At 44.9% G+C, this 26488-nt stretch overlaps 1 protein-coding gene across 37 annotated transcripts in view; it reads right to left on the bottom strand.

Annotated features, from left to right (window-relative positions):
- The window catches only part of TRDN (triadin), a 478227-nt gene that overhangs the window by 6783 nt on the left and 444956 nt on the right, over positions 1-26488 (bottom strand). For 35 of the 37 annotated variants that reach the window (XM_072141623.1, XM_072141625.1, XM_072141627.1 and 32 more), the window contains 9 exons: positions 13334-13399; positions 12660-12725; positions 10794-10859; positions 9903-9968; positions 9518-9583; positions 8734-8799; positions 7431-7496; positions 6591-6656; positions 6409-6474 (listed from right to left, as the gene is read on the bottom strand). In XM_072141623.1, coding sequence (XP_071997724.1) covers positions 6409-6474; positions 6591-6656; positions 7431-7496; positions 8734-8799; positions 9518-9583; positions 9903-9968; positions 10794-10859; positions 12660-12725; positions 13334-13399 — 594 coding nt within the window. The remainder of the gene's footprint in view (positions 1-6408; positions 6475-6590; positions 6657-7430; positions 7497-8733; positions 8800-9517; positions 9584-9902; positions 9969-10793; positions 10860-12659; positions 12726-13333; positions 13400-26488) is intronic. The other 2 variants (XM_072141646.1, XM_072141659.1) reach the window with 2 other exon arrangements.

Genomic DNA, 26488 nt, shown 5'->3' with positions numbered 1-26488 from the left:
CTAAGGATAAATGGGGCCCAACACTAGAAAGCTCCCAGTGAACTTGTTGGGCGGTTGAAAAAGTCACAAATTTTTGCACAAATATGCCAATCCCCTACCAAAAGTCATAAAACTATAAGAGAAAGAAAAAAAGAAAATACTACTAATTTACTCCCATACTGGGGATGCATGGGCAACAATTCATTCATGAAAAACTGCTGGATTTCCTAAAATAAACCATTTTACCTATCATGTAAATAAGTGCTTAATGTTCTCGTTGGATATTTCCTATAAAAAATGAAAGATGAATATGATTCCAGGGAGATATATTGGGCCAATGTGCTAGTACAATATTGTCTGTATATGTTATTACATTTCGAATTATGAACCCCATTGAAGTCAATGGGAGACTCGAGCATTTTTCAAGGGGACCAAAGCTCTGCACATGGAAGCTTGGCCAAACACCTGGAAACCTCAGAAAATGACGAAAACACTACAAAAATGGACAGGAAACAGCAGGGGCAGCATGCTTGGATGCTTCTGAGGCTGTTTAATCGCACCATTATGCCAAAATTATGGGCAACAGCATGGCGATGACAGAGTGACCGAATGAGGCTAGATAGCATCTAAAATACCCAATAATTGACCCTGACACTATAGGGGACGTCATGCAGAGGCAGCAGCAGCAGCGGCAGGCTAGAGAGTGGAATGGCGACATACCCCAAATGGACTCAGGCTTCAAACCAATTTAAAAAATTACTTTTGGCGAGGATAACGTGTAGCACTGTATGTATCAGTATTTTGCCTGGTTAAGGCAGCAGAGAGGAACCAAAGGAGGTGAGCAAGAAGCGCTGAAATTATTTCCTATGTGAACAAAAGGTTGAGGGTATATTTAGTCGATATCACAGCATGGTGGCGAAATAGTGACCAAGTTCCATAACGTATCAGGTGAAACACACGAAAAATGAGCCTAACACAGCTCGTTTGCTAAGGTGAAGACATGTGGAGGCAGCTATGGAGACGACTTTTGGAGGCTGCTATGGAGACAACATTTGGAGGCTGCTATGGAGACGGCGTCTGGAGGCTGCTATGGAGACGGCATGTGGAGGCTGCTATGAAGACGGCGTGTGGAGGCTGCTATGGAGACGGCGTGTGGAGGCTGCTATGGAGACGGCGTGTGGAGGCTGCTATGGAGACGGCGTGTGGAGGCTGCTATGGAGACGGCGTGTGGAGGCTGCTATGGAGACGACGTGTGGAGGCAGCTATGGAGATGGCGTCTGGAGGCTGCTATGGAGACAACGTGTGGAGGCATGTATCCAATATCAAAATGAATGACCAATATAAAACATCAGAAAATTACAGCTGGTAAACCAACCGAAAATGTAGCCTGACACAGCTCGTTGCTAAGGGGACGATGTGCTGTATTTCCTCTTGCACTCCAGGGGCTGGGGTATATACAGTTAAATGCTGCGCATGGAGACATTGGTGGACACTGTGGAGGATTGTGGAGGCGAAATGGAAAGGAAACAGCAGGGGCAGCATGCATGGATGCCTCTGAGGCTGCCTAATCTTGGGATGGAGCTGGCGGTCCGCTGCCAGACGAGCTTTCACCTGTCCAAGCCCCTGCCTCTCGGCTCCTCCCCACCCAAAATGGGCCTAGGGACCAGAAACGTTTACTTTGAAAAAATTATCATTTTCAAAGCAGGCGGGGTCGTTTAAAATTTCATCTAGGAATAATGGAATAGAATAGCGGTTCTATTTATTTATTTTTTTTCAGAAATGGTTCCATGATTAAGAGCGACAGTATGGGGCATCCATATTGCATTGCTATGATTGAAACCTCAGGTCTCCAGCATGGCAGCGACAGATGGGCCGAGTTCCATTATGTATCTAGTGAAACACCCAAAAATTCTGCCTGACACAGCTTGTTTGCTAAGGGGACGATGTATGGAGGCAGTAAGGTAGTAGTAGATTAAAGGATCTTGGGATCCTCCCCACCCAAGGCTCCTCCCCACCCAAAATGGGCCTGGGGGCCAGAAGCGTTTACTTTGATGGGGAAGCCGTTAAAACAACCCAAAATCCTGCCTGACACAGCCAGTTTGCTAAGGGGACGATGTATGGAGGCAGCTATGTGGACGACTTTTGGAGGCAGCTATGGAGATGACGTGTGGAGGTAGCAATGGAGACAACGTGTGGAGGCAGCTATAAAGACGAAGTGTGGAGGCTGCTATGGAGACAATTAAATTTGGATAGTGCCTGTATGTAGCAGTCCAAAAAAGTTTTCAAAACAGAGGAGCGGGTAGGTGGCCCTCCAGAAAAATTAAATACATAGAGTACCTGTATGTGGCACTCCCAAAAATGTTTAAAAACAGAAGGGAAATACTGTTTCAGCTTGTGCACAAGGGGCTGCTGGTATTCATGCATTCTCACACTCCTTTCCTCTCCAGGGATGAGAGTGGAAAGATTTTGCTTGTACCGTGGGTCCAGGAGAGTGAATACCCAGTAATCGGTGCTGGAATAAATTCTTTGAACACGAGGGTCACGGGATAGGCAGCCTAGCATGAAATCTGCCATATGCGCCAGAGTCCCAACTCGCAAGAATTCACTCCCCTCACTGGCCTGACTCTCCATTTCCTCCTCCTTCTCCTCCAACTCCTCTTCTTCTGCCCATACACGCTGAGCAGTTATGAACTGAGCAATGCTCCCCTCTTCTGTCTCGCCAACATTCTCCTCCTCTTCCTCCTCATCCTCCTCCACCTCCCCGATACGCGCTGAGAAACAGACCGGAGGGTGCTTTGGCTATCAACAAGGGAATCTTCTTCCCCCGTCTCTTGTGACGAGCGCAAAGCTTCCGACTTCATGCTGACCAGAGAGTTTTTCAACAGGCCAAGCAGCGGGATGGTGAGGCTGATGATGGCGGCATTGCCACTGACCATCTGTGTTGACTCAAAGTTACTCAGCACCTGACAGCTATCAGACATCCACGTCCACTCCTAATTGTAGACTTGAGGAAGCTGACTGACCTGACTAGCAGTTCTGGTGGAAGTTGACATCTGGCAGTCTACAATCGCTCTGCGCTGCTGGTAATCTCTGGATAACATGGTTAATGTTGAATTCCACCTTGTGGACACGTCGCACAACAGTCGGTGAGTAGGCAGTTGGAGGCGGTGCTGCGCTGCCCTAAGAGTGGCAGCATCTGTGCTGGACTTTCTGAAATGCGCACAAATACGGCCCACCTTTGTGAACAAATCAGACAGATTGGGGTATGTCTTGAGTAACCGCTGAACTATAAGATTTAACACATGGGCCAGGCATGGCACATGTGTCAGTCTGCCGAGTTGCAGAGCCGCCACCAGGTTACGGCTGTTGTCACACACAACCATGCCTGGCTTTAGGTTCAATGGGGCCAGCCACAGATCGGTCTGCGCCGTGATGCCCTGCAATAGCTCTTGGGCGGTGTGCCTTTTATCGCCTAGGCTCAGCAGTTTGAGCACCGCCTGCTGTCGCTTTGTGACGGCACTGCTGCTGGGCCTAGAGCTACCGACTGATGGCGCCATACCCACGGATGGTAATTTGGAGGAGGAGGTGGAGGAGGGGTGGGAGAAGGAGGAGACATAGTAGGCCGGAGACTTGGACCGAGGTAGGCCCCGCAATCCTCAGCGTCGGCAGTATATGAGCGGCCCCAGGGTCAGACTCAGTCCCAGCCTCCACCAAGTTAACCCAATGGGCTGTCAGCAATATATAGTGCCCTGCCCGGCAGCACTAACCCATGTGTCCGTGGTTAGGTGGTCCTTGTCAGAAACAGCGTTGGTCAGGGCACGGATAATGTTGTCTGACACGTGCTGGCGCAGGGCTGGGATGGCACTTCGGGAAAAGTAGTGGCGGCTGGGGACCGAATACCGAGGGGCGGCCGCCGCCATGAGGTTGCAAAAGGCCTCAGTCTCTACCAGCCTATAGGGCAGCATCTCCAGGCTGAGTAATTTGGAGATGTAGACGTTGAGGGCTTGGGCATGTGGGTGGGTGCAACTGTATTTCCTCTTGCGCTCCAGCATCTGTTGTATAGAGAGCTGGACGCTGCGCATGGAGACATTGGTGGACACTGTGGAGGATCGTGGAGGTGAAGGTGTGGTTTTCGCCCGGGAGGTGTTTGTGCCGGGGTCCTGGGCAGGGGGCTGACAAGCAGAGGCAGCAAATGACACAGGGGTAGGAGCAGTGGTGGACCCGGTCGGAGGTGAATGGCCTTGGTTCCATTGAGTGGGGTGTTTAGCATTCATATGCCTGCGCATACTGGTGGTGGTTAAGCTTGTAGTGGTGGAACCCCTGCTGATCCTGGTGTGCCACAGGTTGCACACCACAGTCCGTCGGTCATCCAGTGTTTCTTTAAAGAACCTCCAGACTTCACAAAATCTAGCCCTCGCCACAGAGATTCACTACGTGAAACATTTGGCGCTGATGCACCAGCTCTGGCCCTGCCTCTCCATCTGGCCCCACCACTGCCTCTTCGAACCTGTTCTCGTATAGGATTCGCCTCCGTCTCAGAAGCACTGTTCACCCGGCCTATCAACCCAGCTTGGGTCTGTCACCTCATCATCCTCTGATCCCTCAGTCTGCTCCCCCCTCAGACTTCCTGCCCTGACAACAACTTCACCACTGTCTGACAACAGTGTCTCCTCATCGTCCGACACCTCTTTACAGACTTCTTCCACTATGTCAAGAAGGTCATTATGACCCACAGACTGCGACCGGGGGAAAACCTGGGCATCGGGAAAGAGCTCAGCAGCAACCTGACAAGTGGTTTTTTACTCTGGGAAGGGTCCAGAAAACAGTTCCTCAGAGTATGCCAACTCAAATGCCAAATTGTCCTGGGAGGGGGCAGACTGGGGGGAAGGAGGTTGAGGTGGAGGAGCTGGAAGAGTACTCACTTGGGTAACATGGGTGGACTGCGTGGAAGACTGACTGGTGGACAAATGGCTAGAAGCATTGTCCGCAATCCACGACATCACCTGTTCGCACTGTTCTGGCCTCAACAGTGCTCTAACACGAGTCCCAGTAACTTGAGACATGAAGCTAGGGAGTGTAGCTCTGCGGCGTTCCCCTGCTCCCTCATCAGCAGGTGGTGTCTCACACCGCCCAGGACCTCGGCCTCTGACCCCTGCAGTAATTCTAACCTACACTGACAGCACACAAAAGGATTTTGTGCTGTGACTGAGTGTGTTGAAAAACGCCAATGTAGCACTAACAAGGGCTGTTGGGTTCTTGGAGAATCACTCCTGCCTAACAGTAAGGTTCTTCTAGAATCACTCCTGCCTAACAGTAAAGTACTAGCACCCTAACGCTATCCCTTACCAGCCGCAGCTCTCTCCCTAACGGCATCCAGACAGAGAATGATCCGAGCAGCGCGGGCAGAGGCTAGTCTATTCCAGGGTCACCTGATCAGGACAGCCAACCACTGCTATCGACATCTAAGTGTACCACGTGATGCTGGGTGTACTGCAGTTGCGAGTATGCTAATGCTCAAACGAGCATTAAGCTCGGACGAGTATGTTCGCTCATCTCTAGTTATTACTTTTTAAGTAGTATAATTGCACAGTAAATTATTACTACTTCAGTGTTGTATGGGCTAATTTTGCAAACTAAAGACCAAAACCTTTCATATTTGGATATAATCTAAAATAGCAATAAAATCTAATCCACTAGATTTATAATAATTATCATAAGACACATTTATTTTTATCTCTTTACACCTAATCCTCATGTTTTGACACAAGGCTATAATATAGACATACTATCACTTTTTTTTCCAAAACTGTTGAGAAATGTTTCAACAATATTTTCTCTTTCATTTCCACAAGTTTTCCTTCATAGTGAAACATTGTTGGCAGATTTATTTATCCTTATCCTTAGTAGCAAGGCGTAAGATATAATATGACTAGTGTGGTAAATTCTCTGCAAGACATGTGAATGTCAAAGGGACAAGTAGAAAAGGCAGCTGAGCATAGTCTTGATATTACTGTGACAGATCAAATAAAATGTGCCTGTTTTATGACAAGTGCATTGGTGGCAGAAGCTGAAAAGGCTATTCCCATGTCTATCCAGTGCTATAAGACAAAGTTAAGCACAAGCTATAATTGACAGGATCTCTGTCAAAGTGCTCCACAAATTACTTTATGTGAGTGAAGGAAACAAAAATCAACTTGAGAAAGAATTCTCAGAAATCTCTAAATAATAAAAAAAATAAGGTCAAAATTTTTGAAACCTCATACCAAACAAAATCACTACCAGTTGTGATAAGTATTGCTCTAAAATGGAAAATTTTCAATTTATCCTATGGATTATTTAAAAGAATCATCACAACTTATACAAAGAATGGAAAAGGTTTTTGAGCCCAGCTCACAAAAAATTCTGGGAAAACTAATTCTTAGAAACTACCTTCTCCTAGCTGTTTAAGCCCATTCAGTCCATCAAAGAACAGGTTTTGCAAGTTGTCAAGGATATCTGAAAATAAATTTTAATATTTTATTATATTTGAAAGTATGAACACATGAAGTATTCATTCAAAAAGTTTCTAAAATTCAGTTTTACATTTAGGGTTTGAAATGGAATCTCATTACCTTCCCTGAATTTAGTAAATTTGTCTAGTCCATCATATAAGAGACTTTGAAAATACTGAGAAGTTCCTGAAAAACAAAATATTATATATTATTACAATATATTGGTAGTTATTTAAACATTTTGGGGGTTATTTATAACTGGTAATGCTGGACTTCTTTGCATTAAAAAATATTCTGCCATAAACATAAAACTACAGTGCTTCTAGTGCAATGTTATAACTTTCCACTTATTAAAAAAGTAGCATAAAAAGTTGCAGTCATTGTAGTCCCTTGCTGGCCTATGTGCTAGGACTTTTTATGCATTTTGCAACTATTTGAAAAGAAAATTCAGACAGCAAGTAAAGCATAAGAAAGGGCTTAAGCCATTTTAATGAATGTGATGGGCAGCGGTCCTCTAAAGACAGACATAAGCTTTCCCAAGGATCTGGCTTAATGTTAAATAACCCCCCTTTGGTTCAAAATACACTTCTTCTTATTAGATGACTTAATCAGTTAAAAATTAAGTCCAAGATTCAATTGCTGAAATATACTGAGAAAATATGTTTGCGTCAGCATGAAAACAATTACTGTGGCCGTGCACACCAGGACTAAATGCCAATGTTGATTTTAAGAACCAATGCCCGCAATTTGTGCTGCCTTACCACTGGGTTGTGCCAAACCAGAACCCGGAAAATTTGATACAACTCAAAATTTGCAGTTCGGGTAATTTTTTTAAAATCACACATGTATAGCTTTGTTTTTAGATGCATTGCAGTTATAAACATTATATCCATCCATGTAAGATTCACAAAAATATATTACCCTAAGGATTCTGTTTATAAATAAACCTATTGAACATACCTTCTATGAAATCAGAAACTTTGTCAACTCCACTGTGCCAGAGACTTTGAATGTAGTGAAGAAAACCTGATAGATATAATATATGGTAAGCTTGTATTCCAGTTTGGATTGACAAAGTATGTAAATATACAGGGGCAGGTTTACCAAAAGTGTCGAACTGTTAAACATTCCAAAGCTGGACACACTTAAACTGGACAAAATTTATTAAGACTATTAAGACAAGACTAATAAAGACAAGACTGTATAAGACATGTAAGACAAGATTAACACTATCTAACTTAACTTTATGTCTCCTATCAGTTGGCTCCTTCCAAGAGAGTCATCGCCTCTTTCCTTTAAGGTTACACACCCATTGTCATAGTAGGAATTAAAGTGGCCTAAAAAGTGTCTTAAACCCTTGATAAATATAGTTATTGACAGCTTATTTTAAATGGATTGCTATATTGCTATATACACCCAATAGTATCTTATTGCCTATATATATTTATATAATCAAAAAATGAACAGCATTCCAGACGTACTGGTATACATGAAATAATAGAGACCACAATTTTTTACATCTGAGTGCTGCTTATTTTTTGTTTTTTACCTATGAAAGATCTTTGACCCAATCCTACACATCTTGCACCCATTGCTACTTGATTATAGCGTGCTGCCTGGACTTTCTGTTTGTGTGTCATATACATATATATACATACATACATACACATATATATATATACTGTGAGTGCCTGCTCCTTCCACCGGGGCCAAAGTTTCTGATCCTACTTTCAGCTCAATCCCTGCTGGTCAAATTCATTTGCTAGCTCCATTATCTAGTAGCAGCTCTTGTTGACTATCCTTTGGTGTTTACGATTCTGTTCCTTATAAGCATTGTCAGCAGTGACCCAGATTGTTTACTACCCCTTATTTTGTTTTTTTCTGTTTGTTTGTCTTGTTTATTGTCTGTACTGTGACCTAGGAAGGAACTATCCCTGTGGTTGTCCTATATCAATAGGATACAAAGAGGCAAGCAGGCAGGGAAGTTGGAGGGCTGAAGTTTAAGGCTCACTGTCCTGTATGTTGTCACTTATTACTATTTCCCAATTTTACGATTACTTAAAATTTACTGTATATTTGTTGGCCAAAGCCTATAGAGTATTAACTTACCATTAAAATTTCTAAATTATAAATATGAGTTTGAAAATATACTTTAGTATTACTATGACACCAAAGGAAACGAAATACTACTAGGCCTAACGTGGAGTCAACAATTTAACTTTCCCAGCTATTTTTTTTAGGACTGTTCACAACTACATCTTACCTTCTCCAAACTCAGTCATTTTATTGAGTGTATCACAGAAGAGATTTTCAGTGTACTGAAGAAGATCTGAAAAAACAGATGTTGTGTATATGACTGGGAAGTATTGTATAACAGTATATTAATTGCTGTACATTAAAGGAAATCTACCACCAGGATCCAGTAATATAAACCAATCACACTTACATGCTAGTTTGTGTCCCTACAGTCAAGATCAGCTCTTCTTTTAGTTTTTTAATAATTTGTTTTGGCAAAAAATGTCTTTTAAATTGATCAAATGCACCTGAGGTACTGCAGGGGGCGACATGAGAGCTCCTCCAGTGCTCCATGATTTCTTAATTATCCACTCCTCTTAGCGGGCTTACTGCCCACCTCCTCCCTCCCGTACATGTGTGGTAATTGTTGAAAGCTAGGTGATGTTACCACCTCTCCAGCTGAGCCTGGGGAGGGAGATGGCAGGAAATAAGCCTATTAAAAAGAGTGTATAATTAAGAGACTATTGAGTCCTTGGGCTCTGGAAATCAAATGATGTTTTTCCACAAACTATGGAATAAAACCTAGAAGAAAGACGGATTCTATACGAATTTCAAGTTTGGCACACCCTAGCATGTAAGTTTCTTTTTTTTATATCACTGGATCCTGGTGGTAGATTTTCTTAATATAATTTTACTAGGAATTTATACTTAACTGTATAACAAACCAATGGGTAAAATCCTGTAAGATTAGGTAACATATCAAAGGTTTACTGCTTTGTTATAATTTTTAATATATTGTAGGCCCTCATTACCTTCTCTGAACTGATTGAACTTGTTAAGTCCATCATAAAAAAGATCTTTGAAGTAGTAAAGGAGACCTGGGAGAAAGAAATAGGAATCTTAAGTGAATTGGGATGTTAAAAGTGGCTCCCAGTTATTTGTTTAGATTTAATTCACTATAAGTTATTACTAAATTACTTAAACTTTACCATATAGAGGATAAGGGCTCCATAGAAATGTACAGCATAGACATTATTTACAATAATTATTTGCATGTATTAAAATATAACAAACAAGAAAACTGAATTGTGTGCTTATTTTTTTGCAGCTTTAACCTATTGTAAAGGTAATTGACTCTTTTGATATTGAGATGAAAGATAATTGTTCCATATTCTACTGTACTACTAGCACTTTTACCTTTCCCAAGGTCAGTGAGTCTATCAATCCCCTCAAAGGCAAGATTGCAGACATACTGATAAAGATCTGTTGGAAAGAGACAAGCTTATTTGTACATAATACATGTTCTTATCTGTCGGAAGCTGCGATAATGTAACTGCTACTATAGCTGCTAATAAGCAGTTGGCTCAGCATTTCTCTGCATGCTACTCCAAAGCAGTTCTTAATGGTGGCATTGATATAAGAGAGAGAGAGAAGTTTGACACTCAGAGTGGAGGGAACATTACCATAAACAAGATAAAATAAGATAAAATAAGATGTTGTTTGTATTCAGAGAAATCCAAGGATTCTGTGCTATAGGGTTTACTCTGTTTTTGCTTGTTCATTCCCAATGTGTTATTTTGAGGGACAATTACAGTAAATGAGCAGATAACTGAAATACAAACTTCCTTGATAAATTGAAAATAGAAAATTTCAAGTGATGCCCGGGGTTGTTAATACCCTCAATAACCAACTTGGAGAGCTTGCAGCACTGGTTTAATGCAAATAAGCCTTATTACAAAATAAGATTCTTTATTTACTGAAAAAATTCTGGAAAGTTAAAAATACCATTAAAGCCCAAGCATTGATTCTATGTTTGTTATTTTTCTGTCATGAATAGAAAGTTATCCAGAGAGTTAATAAATGAAACATAGCATTTACTTGCGTATGTTTTAATAGCAATTATATCAGTATAGTATCTTCATAATTATGTTTTCTAACAAAGTAAACTACTGGTAAAGGCTTGGGCTTAAATGGTAAAGGAAAATCTCCAAATTTAAGCCACTGATAAGGCAAAATGCACCAGCCATTATTTACTATTATCTAAAATCAATGTCAAGGATAATAATTAATCTTTTCCAGTTAAGTTACCTTCTCTGAATTTATTAAGTAAATTCAGACTGTCAAAGAAAACATTGTGGCAGTAGTGAAGAAGCTCTGAAGATAAGATAAGACAAATTGGTAAGTACTAAGTTAAATAGTGAAATATAAATATATGTAAAATGTTATGTTATTATTATTATTAGCTATTGATCACATTATTGTTTGCTTTTACCAACTACAGTTGTCATATATTAAGGGTTGAAATATATTTTTTAATTAAATATATATATTTAAGTATAAGTGAGGGCTACAATCACCTTCTCCAAAATGAGCAAACCTATTGATCCCCTCAAAGAAGAGAATCAGGATATTGTGTAGAATATCTGGTCAAATGGAAAGTTGTTAGATTTGAAATAAGCCCAGGATAAACATATAAAAGACTTTTAGTTTTACTTTGATTATATGATTGGCCCCATTTTTATTTAGTATTTTGATGGAGAGAATAATTTTACATTCTGCTCCTTTTTGACCCTTTTTAACTTTTGGTGTAAAAGAATGTGAGCATTAGATTTTAATAAAATTATATTTAATTGGGTTGTCAATAAAAAAACATGCTTTATTAAGATATACAGACATCATGGAGGGGATTCAGTTTAGAACCCCTACTATTATCTACATTGAAAAGTAGCTTTAGTTCCAAAAAATTTGTGACCAGTAGAGATGAGCGAGTATACTCGTCCGAGCTTGATGCTCGTTCGAGTATTAAGGTACTCGAAACGGCTCGTTGCTCGGACGAGTACTTCCCCTGCTCGAGATCGAGCATTTAATTATAAAAAAACAGTGAAGAACAATGAAGAATAGAATAAAAACAGTGAACACAGGATCATTTAAGTGAAAAACACAGTGAAGAATAGATTACAGATGTTCGGCACATCTGCTTTCTTGTCGGAAGATACGCGCGGAACGGTGCGAACAAAATAGTATGTGAAGAACACATTGAAGAACACGGTGAGCAGGACAGAGACACCAGGGAGCAGCACAGAGACACCGGGGAGCAGCACAGGCAGCGGCAGGCACGGAGACAGCGGGGCAGCGGCAGGCATGGAGACAGCGGGGCAGCGGCAGGCATGGAGACACCGGGGCAGCGGCAGGCACGGAGACAGTGGGGAAGCGGCAGGCACGGAGACACCGGGGCAGCGGCGGGCACGGAGACAGCGGGGCAGCGGCGGGCACGGAGACAGCGGGGCAGCGGCAGGCATGGAGACACCGGGGCAGCGGCGGGCACAGAGACATCGGGAAGGGCAGAGAGATCGGGGAGACTTCAGTGGAAGAAGAGGAGCGGATCCCGGGACAGCGTATCTCCCGACAAGTAAGCAGATGTGCCGAACATCTGCAATCTATTCTTCACTGTGTTTTGCACTGCGTTTTTCACTTAAATGATCCTGTGTTCACTGTGTTTACTGTTTTTATTCTATTCTTCATTGTTCTTCACATCTGCTATCTTGTCGGGAGATAATATACGCGTGGAACAGTGAAGAATAGATTGCAGATGTTAGTATACATCTGCTAACTTATCAGAAGACATTCTTTTTCAATTAAATAACACATTTTATTCCTGAACCATGGTCCCTTTGAAAAATGCTCGGGTCTCCCATTGACTTCAATGGGGCTCGTTATTCGAGACGAGCACTCGAGCATCAGGAAAAGTTCGTCTCGAATAACGAGCACCCGAGCATTTTAGTGCTCGCTCATCTCTAGTGACCAGATAAAACTTTTCCACCACAATTTTGACAGTTATTTTGTCCAAGGTATACAAAGGTACAGTGATGCTTTTCATTAATAGATTCAAAAGCAATTAATGAGGTATAATTGTTGTTAATTTGTTACACTTTCTATAGTTATTGGGAGTATTACCTTCCTTTAACTGATTGACTTTATTAAGTGCATCATTAAAAAAGTCTTGGAAGTACTGAAGAAGTCCTGAAACAGGAAGGTATGGTTATAAGAATTGGTACAGAAAATATGGCAATAAATCTTCTATAATTTATCTTCAAGAATTCTGCATATATGTTTATATATTAATATCACCTTATTTCATATGAATTAAAACTAATACAGACAGTCCCGGGTTATGTACAAGATAGGTTCTATAGGTTTGTTCTTAAGTTCAATTTGTTTGTAAGTGAATAATTGTAGATCCAGACAAAATTGGATTTTCAAAACATTTTGCTGTAATTGGACTAAGGATTATCAATAAAGCTTCATTACAGACAATTTACAGCTGATCATTGCAGTATGGGACTATAGTAAAGCATTCAGAGAGCTTCACCAGAGGTCACAATGGGCCGGCGTGGATTTTTGCCAAAATTCTAGGCTTTTTTGTGGCTTTTAAAAAAAATCACAACTTTTATATCTGGCATTGGTTGATAATTCATGAAACACTGCAGAAAAATCAACCATGGCAAACTTTTTATGGATATCGTCACAGGCACAAAAATAGTGTGCATGTGCCACAAAAAGTTGCAAATAATGAAGAAATGTGCCCCATTTATTCTTTATTTAAACACTCATATTCAAGATCATGTTACCTTCTCCAAATTCACTGGCCTTATTAAGACTATCATTGTAGAGGTTCTGTATAACCAAACTGTTATCTGTAATAAATAAAGAAATAAAAGTAAATTACATGATCCTTCTAGGTAGACTGTTAGGTGAGATGATGAGATTTATCATTGTGATGATAAATTCTGACACAGTGTAAGACCATGATTAGGAGATACTTCAGTTAGATTGAAAAATAAAGGTTCGGCTTTTTTCCCCTATGGATGTGCAGCTAGTTCTTAAACATGTCTGATTGAAGAAAAGATTTTTGTCCTGTGATTCGGAGTGCTGAATAATCTTTTTGTAATACTTCATCCACAGACCAATGTACAATTTTTGGAAATTGACTATTTTCTACCCGAGTAAACCCACTTTTTCAGGGACCACACCCCTTTTCTGGAGGCCATGTCCCATGAGTTAGACTAATCAGAAAAGTATCAAAAAAGGTCTAAAAGTCTTGATAAGTGTGGCACAAGGCATTATTGACATTTTTTGATGCAAATGAAGCCAGATAGCACAAGCTAATTAAAAAAAATCCCCCCATTGCGTTTTTATAAGTAAAATATTGTGTACCATACAAGTGATTGATTGTTAATGTTAATTCAGGGCATATACTGCCATAATACCAGTGTTACATCAGTCTTCTGCTTTTCAGTTGAGAAGTTGCTGAATTCTATTCAGTGAATTTAAGTCAGCAGTCTGAACTGTGCTCTACTGCTGGACTGCTGGAAAGCTGCAACCCCTTGCTCTGGACCAGAAATTGTTAAGCCTCTCCTTTACCTAGTAAACTTAGATTTAAGATCAGTGAAGCCATCTTCCTTGCTGTTCAAGCAGTTGGTCTGCCTAGTGCTGTTATATCTGCTATGTGTATACTGCTATTCTTGCTCCTCCCAGTTCCTTAATACTTGCTACATCCGCGACTATCCTACTGTCAATTTGATTCTGTACAGTTTGCTATCTAGTTGTGACTCAGATAGTTGAACTCCCCTTTGTGTTTTTCATTTGTTTGTCTTTTTACATGTTTACTAGAGATGAGCGAACACTAAAATGCTCGGGTACTCGTTATTCGAGACGAACTTTTCCCGATGCTCGAGTGCTCGTCTCGAATAACGAACCCCATTGAAGTCAATGGGAGACTCGAGCATTTTTCAAGGGGACCAAGGCTCTGCACAGGGAAGCTTGGCCAAACACCTGGGAACCTCAGAAAAGGATGGAAACACCACGGAAATGGACAGGAAACAGCAGGGGCAGCATGCATGGATGCCTCTGAGGCTGCTTAAACGCACCATTATTAGAGATGAGCGAACACTAAAATGCTCGGGTACTCGTTATTCGAGACGAACTTTTCCCGATGCTCGAGTGCTCGTCTCGAATAACGAACCCCATTGAAGTCAATGGGAGACTCGAGCATTTTTCAAGGGGACCAAGGCTCTGCACAGGGAAGCTTGGCCAAACACCTGGGAACCTCAGAAAAGGATGGAAACACCACGGAAATGGACAGGAAACAGCAGGGGCAGCATGCATGGATGCCTCTGAGGCTGCTTAAACGCACCATTATGCCAAAATTATGGGCAACAGCATGGCCATGACAGAGTGACAGAATGAAGCTAGATAGTATCTAAAACATGCAATAATTGACCCTGACACTATAGGGGACGGCATGCAGAGGCAGCGGCAGCAGGCTAGAGAGTGTCATGGCGACATACCCTAAATGGACTCAGGCTTCAAACCAATGGGTGGCAGAGAGGAACCAAAGGAGGTGAGCAAGAAGTGCTCAAATAATATCGGTACATGATAAAAGTTTGCCAGTATATTTTGTGGATTACACAGCAGGGTGGCGACAAAGTTAACATGGAAGCCATGAAAACAACCCAAAATTCTGCCTGACACAGCTCGTTTGATAAGGGGACCATGTATGGAGGCAGTGAACTAGTAGTAGATTAAAGGTGCTGCAGTTAAAACTATGTTAGTTGGATCTTGGCATGGAGCTGGCGCTCTGCTGCCAGACGAGCTTTCGCCAATCCAAGCCCCTGTCTCTAGGCTACTCCCCAAACAGCACTTTTGTATAAGATCAAGTGTAGTAGCGTTCTTATAAGTTTAGGATATGCCGGGTGAGGGGAATGTAAACAGATGCGCAAGAAGCGCATGATGCGCATGGAGCTGGCGCTCCGCTGCCAGGCGAGCTTTCGCAAATCCAAGCCCCTGTCTCTAGGCTACTCCCCAAACAGCACTTTTGTATAAGATCAAGTGTAGTAGCGTTCTTATAAGTTTAGGATATGGCGGGTGAGGGGAATGTAAACAGATGCGCAAGAAGCGCTGAAATAATATCCCTAAATGGTAAAAGTTTTCCAGTATATTTTGTGGCTTACACAGCAGGGTGGCGACAAAGTTAACAACTTTGATGTGGAATGCCCTGTAATAGCTCTTGGGCGGTGTGCCTTTTATCGCCTAGGCTCAGCAGTTTCAGCACCGCCTGCTGTCGCTTAGCGACGGCACTGCTGCTGTGCCTAGAGCTACCGACTGATGGCGCCATGCCCACGGATGGTAATTCGGAGGAGGAGGAGGTGGAGGAGGGGTGGGAGGAGGTATAGTAGGCCTTTGAGACCTGGACCGAGGTAGGCCCCGCAATTCTCTGCGTCGGCAGTATATGACCAGCCCCAGGGTCAGACTCGGTCCCAGCCTGCACCAAGTTAAGTGTAGTAGCGTTGTTATAAGTTTGGGATATGGCGGGTTAGGGGAATGTAAACAGATGCGCAAGAAGCGCATGATGCGCATGGAGCTGGCGTTCCGCTGCCAGGCGAGCTTTCGCCAATCCAAGCCCCTGTCTCTAGGCTACTCCCCAAACAGCACTTCTAAGAACCTTTTGTATAAGATCAAGTGTAGTAGCGTTCTTATAAGTTTAGGATATGCCGGGTGAGGGGAATGTAAACAGATGCGCAAGAAGCGCTGAAATAATATCCCTAAATGGTAAAAGTTTGCCAGTATATTTTGTGGATAACACAGCAGGGTGGCGACAAAGTTAACAACTTTGATGTGGAATCCATGAAAACAACCCAAATTTCTGCCTGACACACCTCGTTTGATAAAGGGACGATGTATGGAGGCAGCTATATGGACGACTTTTGGAGGTAGCAATGGAGACAACGTGTGGAGGCTGCTATGGAGACAATTTAATTTGGATAGTGCCTGTATGTGGCAGTCCCAAACATTTTTCAAACCAGAGGAGCAGGTAGGTGGCCCTCCAGTAAAATGGAATAGATTGAGTGCCTGTATGTGGCAGTCCCAAAAATTCTTCAAACCAGAGGAGCAGGTAGGTGGCCCTCCAGTAAAATGGAATAGATTGAGTGCCTGTATGTGGCAGTCCCAAAAATTGTTCAAACCAGAGGAGCAGGTAGGTGGCCCTCCAGTAAAATGGAATAGATTGAGTGCCTGTATGTGGCAGTCCCAAAAATTCTTCAAACCAGAGGAGCAGGTAGGTGGCCCTCCAGTAAAATGGAATAGATTGAGTGCCTGTATGTGGCAGTCCCAAAAATTCTTCAAACCAGAGGAGCAGGTAGGTGGCCCTCCAGTAAAATGGAATAGATTGAGTGCCTGTATGTGGCAGTCCCAAAAATTTTTCAAACCAGAGGAGCAGGTAGGTGGCCCTCCAGTAAAATGGAATAGATTGAGTGCCTGTATGTGGCAGTCCCAAAAATGTTTCAAACCAGAGGAGCAGGTAGGTGGCCCTGCAGTAAAATGGAATAGATTGAGTGCCTGTATGTGGCAGTCCCAAAAATTCTTCAAACCAGAGGAGCAGGTAGGTGGCCCTCCAGTAAAATGGAATAGATTGAGTGCCTGTATGTGGCAGTCCCAAAAATTGTTCAAACCAGAGGACCGGGTAGGTGGCCCTCCAGAAAAATGGAATAGATTGAGTGCCTGTATGTGGCACTCACAAAAATTGTTTCAAACAGAGGACCGGGTAGGTGGCCCTCCAGAAAAATTAAATGCATGAAGTATAGCAAGAGCCAGTGGGCCCTGTCAAAAAATAGCCATTTTCCTCTGCTTTACTGTACAAAGAGGAGGAGAAGGAGGAAAATGAGGAGGAGGAGGAGGAGTGGATCAATTATTCAGGTTGAGCTTCCTTCACCTGGTGGAGATTGGAAATTCTGAGAAATCCAGCCTTTATTCATTTTAATAAGCGTCAGCCTGTCAGCGCTGTCAGTCGACAGGCGTGTACGCTTATCGGTGATGATGCCACCAGCTGCACTGAAAACCCGCTCGGACAAGACGCTAGCGGCAGGGCAGGCAAGAACCTCCAAGGCGTACAGCGCCAGTTCGTGCCACATGTCCAGCTTTGAAACCCAGTAGTTGTAGGGAGCTGTGTGATCATTTAGGACGATGGTATGGTCAGCTACGTACTCCCTCACCATCTTTCTGTAAAGATCAGCCCTACTCTGCCGAGACTGGGGACAGGTGACAGTGTCTTGCTGGGGTGACATAAAGCTGGCAAAAGCCTTGTAAAGCGTACCCTTGCCAGTGCTGGACAAGCTGCCTGCTCGCCTACTCTCCCTCGCTACTTGTCCCGCAGAACTACGCACTCTGCCGCTAGCGCTGTCAGAAGGGAAATACTGTTTCAGCTTGTGCACCAGGGCCTGCTGGTATTCATGCATTCTCACACTCCTTTCCTCTGCAGGGATGAGAGTGGCAAGATTTTGCTTGTACCGTGGGTCCAGGAGAGTGAACACCCAGTAATCGGTGCTGGAATAAATTCTTTGAACGCGAGGGTCACGGGATAGGCAGCCTAGCATGAAATCTGCCATATGCGCCAGAGTACCAACGCGTAAGAATTCACTCCCCTCACTGGCCTGACTGTCCATTTCCTCCTCCTCCAACTCCTCCAACTCCTCTTCTTCTGCCCATACACGCTGAACAGTGAAGGACTCAACAATGGTCCCCTCTTGTGTCTCGCCAACATTCTCCTCCTCTTCCTCCTCATCCTCCTCCACCTCCACCTCCTCCGATATGCGCTGAGAAACAGACCTCAGGGTGCTTTGGCTATCAACAAGGGAATATTCTTCCCCCGTCTCTTGTGACGAGCGCAAAGCTTCCGACTTCATGCTGACCAGAGAGTTTTTCAACAGGCCAAGCAGCGGGATGGTGAGGCTGATGATGGCGGCATCGCCACTGACCATCTGTGTTGACTCCTCAAAGTTACTCAGCACCTGACAGATATCAGACATCCACGTCCACTCCTCATTGTAGACTTGAGGAAGCTGACTGACCTGACTACCAGTTCTGGTGGAAGTTGACATCTGGCAGTCTACAATCGCTCTGCGCTGCTGGTAAACTCTGGATAACATGGTCAGTGTTGAATTCCACCTCGTGGGCACGTCGCACAACAGTCGGTGAGCGGGCAGTTGGAGGCGGCGCTGCGCTGCCCTGAGAGTGGCAGCATCTGGGCTGGACTTCCTGAAATGCGCACAGATGCGGCGCACCTTCGTGAGCAAATCAGACAGATTGGGGTATGTCTTGAGGAAACGCTGCACTATCAGATTTAACACATGGGCCCGGCAACGCACATGTGTCAGTCTGCCGAGTTGCAGAGCCGCCACCAGGTTACGGCCGTTGTCACACACAACCATTCCCGGCTTGAGGTTCAGCGGTGCCAGCCACAGATCAGTCTGCGCCGTGATGCCCTGTAATAGCTCTTGGGCGGTGTGCCTTTTGTCGCCTAGGCTCAGCAGTTTGAGCACCGCCTGCTGTCGCTTAGCGACGGCACTGCTGCTGTGCCTAGAGCTACCGACTGATGGCGCCGTGCCCACGGATGGTAGTTCGGAGGAGGAGGTGGAGGAGGGGTGGGAGGAGGAGGAGGCATAGTAGGCCTGAAACACCTGGACCGAGGAAGGCCCCGCAATCCTCGGCGTCGGCAGTATATGAGCAGCCCCAGGGTCAGTCTCGGTCCCAGCCTCCACCAAGTTAACCCAATGTGCCGTCAGCGATATATAGTGGCCCTGCCCGGCAGCACTCGTCCACGTGTCCGTGGTCAGGTGGACCTTGTCAGAAACGGCGTTGGTCAGGGCACGGATGATGTTGTCTGACACGTGCTGGTGCAGGGCTGGGACGGCACATCGGGAAAAGTAGTGGCGGCTGGGGACCGAATACCGAGGGGCGGCCGCCGCCATGAGGTTGCGAAAGGCCTCGGTCTCTACTAGCCTATAGGGCAGCATCTCCAGGCTAAGCAATCTGGAGATGTGCACATTAAGGGCTTGGGCGTGCGGGTGGGTTGCACTATATTTGCGTTTCCGCTCCAGCGTCTGGGGTATGGAGAGCTGAACGCTGGTGGATGCTGTGGAGGATCGTGGAGGCGACGATGGGGTTTTTGGGCCAGGGTCCTGGGCAGGGGGCTGACTAGCAGCTGACACAGGGGAAGGAGCAGTGGTGTGCACGGCCGGAGGTGAACGGGCTTGTTGCCACTGAGTGGGGTGCTTAGCATTCATATGCCTGCGCATACTGGTGGTAGTTAAGCTAGTAGTGGTGGAACCCCTGCTGAGCCTGGTTTGGCAAATGTTGCACACCACAGTCCGTCGGTCATCCGGTGTTTCCTTAAAGAACCTCCACACTTCTGAAGATCTAGCCCTCGCCGCAAGAGCCCTCACCACGGGAGCTTCACTAGTTGACAGTGGCGCTGATGCACCAGCTCTGGCCCTGCCTCTCCGTCTGGCCCCACCACTGCCTCTTCCAACCTGTTCAGGTCGAGGACTCTCCTCCGTCTCAGAAGCACTGTGTTCACCCGGCCTCTCAACCCAGCTTGGGTCTGTCACCTCATCATCCTCCGATCCCTCAGTCTGCTCCCCCCTCGGACTTCCTGCCCTGACAACAACTTCCCCACTGTCTGACAACCGTGTCTCCTCATCGTCGGACACCTCTTTACACACTTCCACTACGTCAAGAAGGTCATCATCACCCACAGACTGTGACTGGTGGAAAACCTGGGCATCGGAAAATTGCTCAGCAGCAACCGGACAAGTGGTTTGTGACTGTGGGAAGGGTCCAGAAAACAGTTCCTCAGAGTATGCCGGTTCAAATGCCAAATTTTCCTGGGAGGGGGCAGACTGGGGGGGAGGAGGCTGAGGTGCAGGAGCTGGAGGAGTGGCGATTTCGGTGACATGGGTGGACTGCGTGGAAGACTGACTGGTGGTGGACAAATTGCTCGAAGCATTGTCAGCAATCCACGACATCACCTGTTCGCACTGTTCTGGCCTCAACAGTGCTCTACCACGAGTCCCAGTAACTTCAGACATGAACCTAGGGAGTGTAGCTCTGCGGCGTTCCCCTGCTCCCTCATCAGCAGGTGGTGTCTCACCCCGCCCAGGACCACGGCCTCTGACCCCTGCAGTAGTTGGACGCCCACGTCCCCGCCCTCGTCCTCTACCCCTAGCCCTGGGGTTAAACATTTTTAAAATGAGAGTTATAACTTTTTTTTTTTTTTTACTTTTTTTTGTTTTTTTTGTGTTTTTTTGTGTTTTTTTTTTTTTTTGTGTTTTTTTTTTTTTTTTGAGTTTTTAGAACCAAACAATCCTATCCTATTGCTATGGCTATTTTCTAGCCAAGTATCAAAGGAAGCACACTACTATGCCAGATGAGATGACACTGAGTTATTGCCTAATAGAAATCCAACCCCTACTGAATTTTGCCACTTCAGCCTTTGCTATGGATATGTGCGCCACTAAGCGCAGAACACAGCGGTCGCAAGTCTCACTACAAATTGCTCAGAATTGGCAAGTACATGCACTGCAGAAACTAAAGCCACCAGCAGATCAACCAGAAATCAAATATATAGAACGCTACTGTAGGCTTCAAGAAGCTGTTTGTATTCTCCTATGGCTATTTTCTAGCCAAGTATCAAAGGAAGCACACTACTATGCCAGATGAGATGACACTGAGTTAGTGCCTAATAGAAATCCAACCCCTACTGAATTTTCCCACTTCAGCCTTTGCTATGGATATGTGCGCCACTAAGCGCAGAACACAGCGGTCGCAAGTCTCACTACAAATTGCTCAGAATTGGCAAGTACATGCACTGCAGAAACTAAAGCCACCAGCAGATCAACCAGAAATCAAATATATAGAACGCTACTGTAGGCTTCAAGAAGCTGTTTGTATTCTCCTATGGCTATTTTCTAGCCAAGTATCAAAGGAAGCACACTACTATGCCAGATGAGATGACACTGAGTTAGTGCCTAATAGAAATCCAACCCCTACTGAATTTTCCCACTTCAGCCTTTGCTATGGATATGTGCGCCACTAAGCGCAGAACACAGCGGTCGCAAGTCTCACTACAAATTGCTCAGAATTGGCAAGTACATGCACTGCAGAAACTAAAGCCACCAGCAGATCAACCAGAAATCAAATATATAGAACGCTACTGTAGGCTTCAAGAAGCTGTTTGTATTCTCCTATGGCTATTTTCTAGCCAAGTATCAAAGGAAGCACACTACTATGCCAGATGAGATGACACTGAGTTAGTGCCTAATAGAAATCCAACCCCTACTGAATTTTGCCACTTCAGCCTTTGCTATGGATATGTGCGCCACTAAGCGCAGAACACAGCGGTCGCAAGTCTCACTACAAATTGCTCAGAATTGGCAAGTACATGCACTGCAGAAACTAAAGCCACCAGCAGATCAACCAGAAATCAAATATATAGAACGCTACTGTAGGCTTCAAGAAGCTGTTTGTATTCTCCTATGGCTATTTTCTAGCCAAGTATCAAAGGAAGCACACTACTATGCCAGATGAGATGACACTGAGTTAGTGCCTAATAGAAATCCAACCCCTACTGAATTTTCCCACTTCAGCCTTTGCTATGGATATGTGCGCCACTAAGCGCAGAACACAGCGGTTGCAAGTCTCACTACAAATTGCTCAGAATTGGCAAGTACATGCACTGCAGAAACTAAAGCCACCAGCAGATCAACCAGAAATCAAATATATAGAACGCTACTGTAGGCTTCAAGAAGCTGTTTGTATTCTCCTATGGCTATTTTCTAGCCAAGTATCAAAGGAAGCACACTACTATGCCAGATGAGATGACACTGAGTTAGTGCCTAATAGAAATCCAACCCCTACTGAATTTTCCCACTTCAGCCTTTGCTATGGATATGTGCGCCACTAAGCGCAGAACACAGCGGTCGCAAGTCTCACTACAAATTGCTCAGAATTGGCAAGTACATGCACTGCAGAAACTAAAGCCACCAGCAGATCAACCAGAAATCAAATATATAGAACGCTACTGTAGGCTTCAAGAAGCTGTTTGTATTCTCCTATGGCTATTTTCTAGCCAAGTATCAAAGGAAGCACACTACTATGCCAGATGAGATGACACTGAGTTAGTGCCTAATAGAAATCCAACCCCTACTGAATTTTCCCACTTCAGCCTTTGCTATGGATATGTGCGCCACTAAGCGCAGAACACAGCGGTCGCAAGTCTCACTACAAATTGCTCAGAATTGGCAAGTACATGCACTGCAGAAACTAAAGCCACCAGCAGATCAACCAGAAATCAAATATATAGAACGCTACTGTAGGCTTCAAGAAGCTGTTTGTATTCTCCTATGGCTATTTTCTAGCCAAGTATCAAAGGAAGCACACTACTATGCCAGATGAGATGACACTGAGTTAGTGCCTAATAGAAATCCAACCCCTACTGAATTTTCCCACTTCAGCCTTTGCTATGGATATGTGCGCCACTAAGCGCAGAACACAGCGGTCGCAAGTCTCACTACAAATTGCTCAGAATTGGCAAGTACATGCACTGCAGAAACTAAAGCCACCAGCAGATCAACCAGAAATCAAATATATAGAACGCTACTGTAGGCTTCAAGAAGCTGTTTGTATTCTCCTATGGCTATTTTCTAGCCAAGTATCAAAGGAAGCACACTACTATGCCAGATGAGATGACACTGAGTTATTGCCTAATAGAAATCCAACCCCTACTGAATTTTCCCACTTCGGTCTTTGCTATGGATATGTGTGCCACTAAGAGCTAAACACAACGGTAGCAAGTCCCCCTGCTAATTCCTCACAAAATGGTAAAAGATGCAAATTAAAATAAAAAAAGTAGAACGTTATTGTAGCCCTAAGAAGGGCTGTTGGGTTCTTTGAGAATCACTCCTGCCTAACAGTAAGCTAATAGAACACCCTAACGCTTTCCCTGACCACCAGCAGCTCTCTCCCTAGCGGCATCCAGAGACAGAATGATCCGAGCAGCGCGGCCAGCGGCTAGTCTATCCCAGGGTCACCTGATCTGGCCAGCCAACCACTGCTATCGACGTGTAAGGGTACCACGTCATGCTGGGTGGAGTGCAGAGTCTCCTGGCTTGTGATTGGCTCTGTTTCTGGCCGCCAAAAAGCAAAACGGCGGGAGCTGCCATTTTCTCGAGCGGGCGAAGTATTCGTCCGAGTAACGAGCAGTTTCGAGTACCCTAATGCTCGACCGAGCATCAAGCTCGGACGAGCATGTTCGCTCATCTCTAACCATTATGCCAAAATTATGGGCAACAGCATGGCCATGAAAGAGTGACAGAATGAAGCTAGATAGCATCTAAAACATCCAATAATTGACCCTGACACTATAGGGGACGGCATGCAGAGGCAGCGGCAGCAGGCTGGAGAGTGTCATGGCGACATACCCTAAATGGACTCAGGCTTCAAACCAATGGGTGGCAGAGAGGAACCAAAGGAGGTGAGCAAGAAGCGCTCAAATAATATCGGTACATGATAAAAGTTTGCCAGTATATTTTGTGGATTACACAGCAGGGTGGCGACAAAGTTAACATGGAAGCCATGAAAACAACCCAAAATTCTGCCTGACACAGCTCGTTTGATAAGGGGACCATGTATGGAGGCAGTGAACTAGTAGTAGATTAAAGGTGCTGCAGTTAAAACTATGTTAGTTGGATCTTGGCATGGAGCTGGCGCTCCGCTGCCAGGCGAGCTTTCGCCAATCCAAGCCCCTGTCTCTAGGCTACTCCCCAAACAGCACTTCTAAGAACCTTTTGTATAAGATCAAGTGTAGTAGCGTTCTTATAAGTTTAGGATATGCCGGGTGAGGGGAATGTAAACAGATGCGCAAGAAGCGCTGAAATAATATCGGTAAATGATAAAAGTTTGCAAGTATATTTTGTGGATTACACAGCAGGGTGGCGACAAAGTTAACAAGTTTGATGTGGAATGCCCTGTAATAGCTCTTGGGCGGTGTGCCTTTTATCGCCTAGGCTCAGCAGTTTGAGCACCGCCTGCTGTCGCTTAGCGACGGCACTGCTGCTGTGCCTAGAGCTACCGACTGATGGCGCCATGCCCACGGATGGTAATTCGGAGGAGGAGGAGGTGGAGGAGGGTTGGGAGGAGGTATAGTAGGCCTTTGAGACCTGGACCGAGGTAGGCCCCGCAATTCTCTGCGTCGGCAGTATATGACCAGCCCCAGGGTCAGACTCGGTCCCAGCCTGCACCAAGTTAAGTGTAGTAGCGTTCTTATAAGTTTGGGATATGGCGGGTGAGGGGAATGTAAACAGATGCGCAAGAAGCGCATGATGCGCATGGAGCTGGCGCTCCGCTGCCAGGCGAGCTTTCGCCAATCCAAGCCCCTGTCTCTAGGCTACTCCCCAAACAGCACTTTTGTATAAGATCAAGTGTAGTAGCGTTCTTATAAGTTTAGGATATGCCGGGTGAGGGGAATGTAAACAGATGCGCAAGAAGCGCATGATGCGCATGGAGCTGGCGCTCCGCTGCCAGGCGAGCTTTCGCCAATCCAAGCCCCTGTCTCTAGGCTACTCCCCAAACAGCACTTTTGTATAAGATCAAGTGTAGTAGCGTTCTTATAAGTTTAGGATATGCCGGGTGAGGGGAATGTAAACAGATGCGCAAGAAGCGCTGAAATAATATTGGTAAATGATAAAAGTTTGCCAGTATATTTTGTGGATAACACAGCAGGGTGGCGACAAAGTTAACAAGTTTGATGTGGAATCCATGAAAACAGCCCAAATTTCTGCCTGACACACCTCGTTTGATAAAGGGACGATGTATGGAGGCAGCTATATGGACGACTTTTGGAGGTAGCAATGGAGACAACGTGTGGAGGCTGCTATGGAGACAATTTAATTTGGATAGTGCCTGTATGTGGCAGTCCCAAAAATTTTTCAAACCAGAGGAGCAGGTAGGTGGCCCTCCAGTAAAATGGAATAGATTGAGTGCCTGTATGTGGCAGTCCAAAAAAATTTTCAAACCAGAGGAGCAGGTAGGTGGCCCTCCAGAAAAATTGAATAGATTGAGTGCCTGTATGTGGCACTCCCAAAAATTGTTTAAAACAGAGGACCGGGTAGGTGGCCCTCCAGAAAAATTGAATAGATTGAGTGCCTGTATGTGGCACTCCCAAAAATTGTTTAAAACAGAGGACCGGGTAGGTGGCCCTCCAGAAAAATTAAATGCATAAAGTACTATAGCTAGAGCCAGTGGGCCCTGTCAAAAAATAGCCAGTTTCCTCTGCTCTACTGTACAAAGAGGAGGAGAAGGAGGAAAATGAGGAGGAGGAGGAGTGGATCAATTATTCAGGTTGAGCTTCCTTCACCTGGTGGAGATTGGAAATTATGAGAAATCCAGGCTTTATTCATCTTAATAAGCGTCAGCCTGTCAGCGCTGTCAGTCGACAGGCGTGTACGCTTATCGGTGATGATGCCACCAGCTGCACTGATAACCCGCTCGGACAAGATGCTAGCGGCAGGGCAGGCAAGAACCTCCAAGGCGTACAGCGCCAGTTCGTGCCACATGTCCAGCTTTGAAACCCAGTAATTGTAGGGAGCTGTGTGATCATTTAGGACGATGGTATGGTCAGCTACGTACTCCCTCACCATCTTTCTGTAAAGATCAGCCCTACTCTGCCGAGACTGGGGACAGGTGACAGTGTCTTGCTGGGGTGACATAAAGCTGGCAAAAGCCTTGTAAAGCGTACCCTTGCCAGTGCTGGACAAGCTGCCTGCTCGCCTACTCTCCCTCGCTACTTGTCCCGCAGAACTACGCACTCTGCCGCTAGCGCTGTCAGAAGGGAAATACTGTTTCAGCTTGTGCACCAGGGCCTGCTGGTATTCATGCATTCTCACACTCCTTTC

The sequence above is a fragment of the Engystomops pustulosus genome, chromosome 3, assembly GCF_040894005.1.
Source record: "Engystomops pustulosus chromosome 3, aEngPut4.maternal, whole genome shotgun sequence".
In the NCBI taxonomy this organism is placed as follows: Eukaryota; Metazoa; Chordata; class Amphibia; order Anura; family Leptodactylidae; genus Engystomops; species Engystomops pustulosus.
Note: the sequence above shows the minus strand (reverse complement) of the source record. Positions and strands in the feature narration are given on the sequence as shown.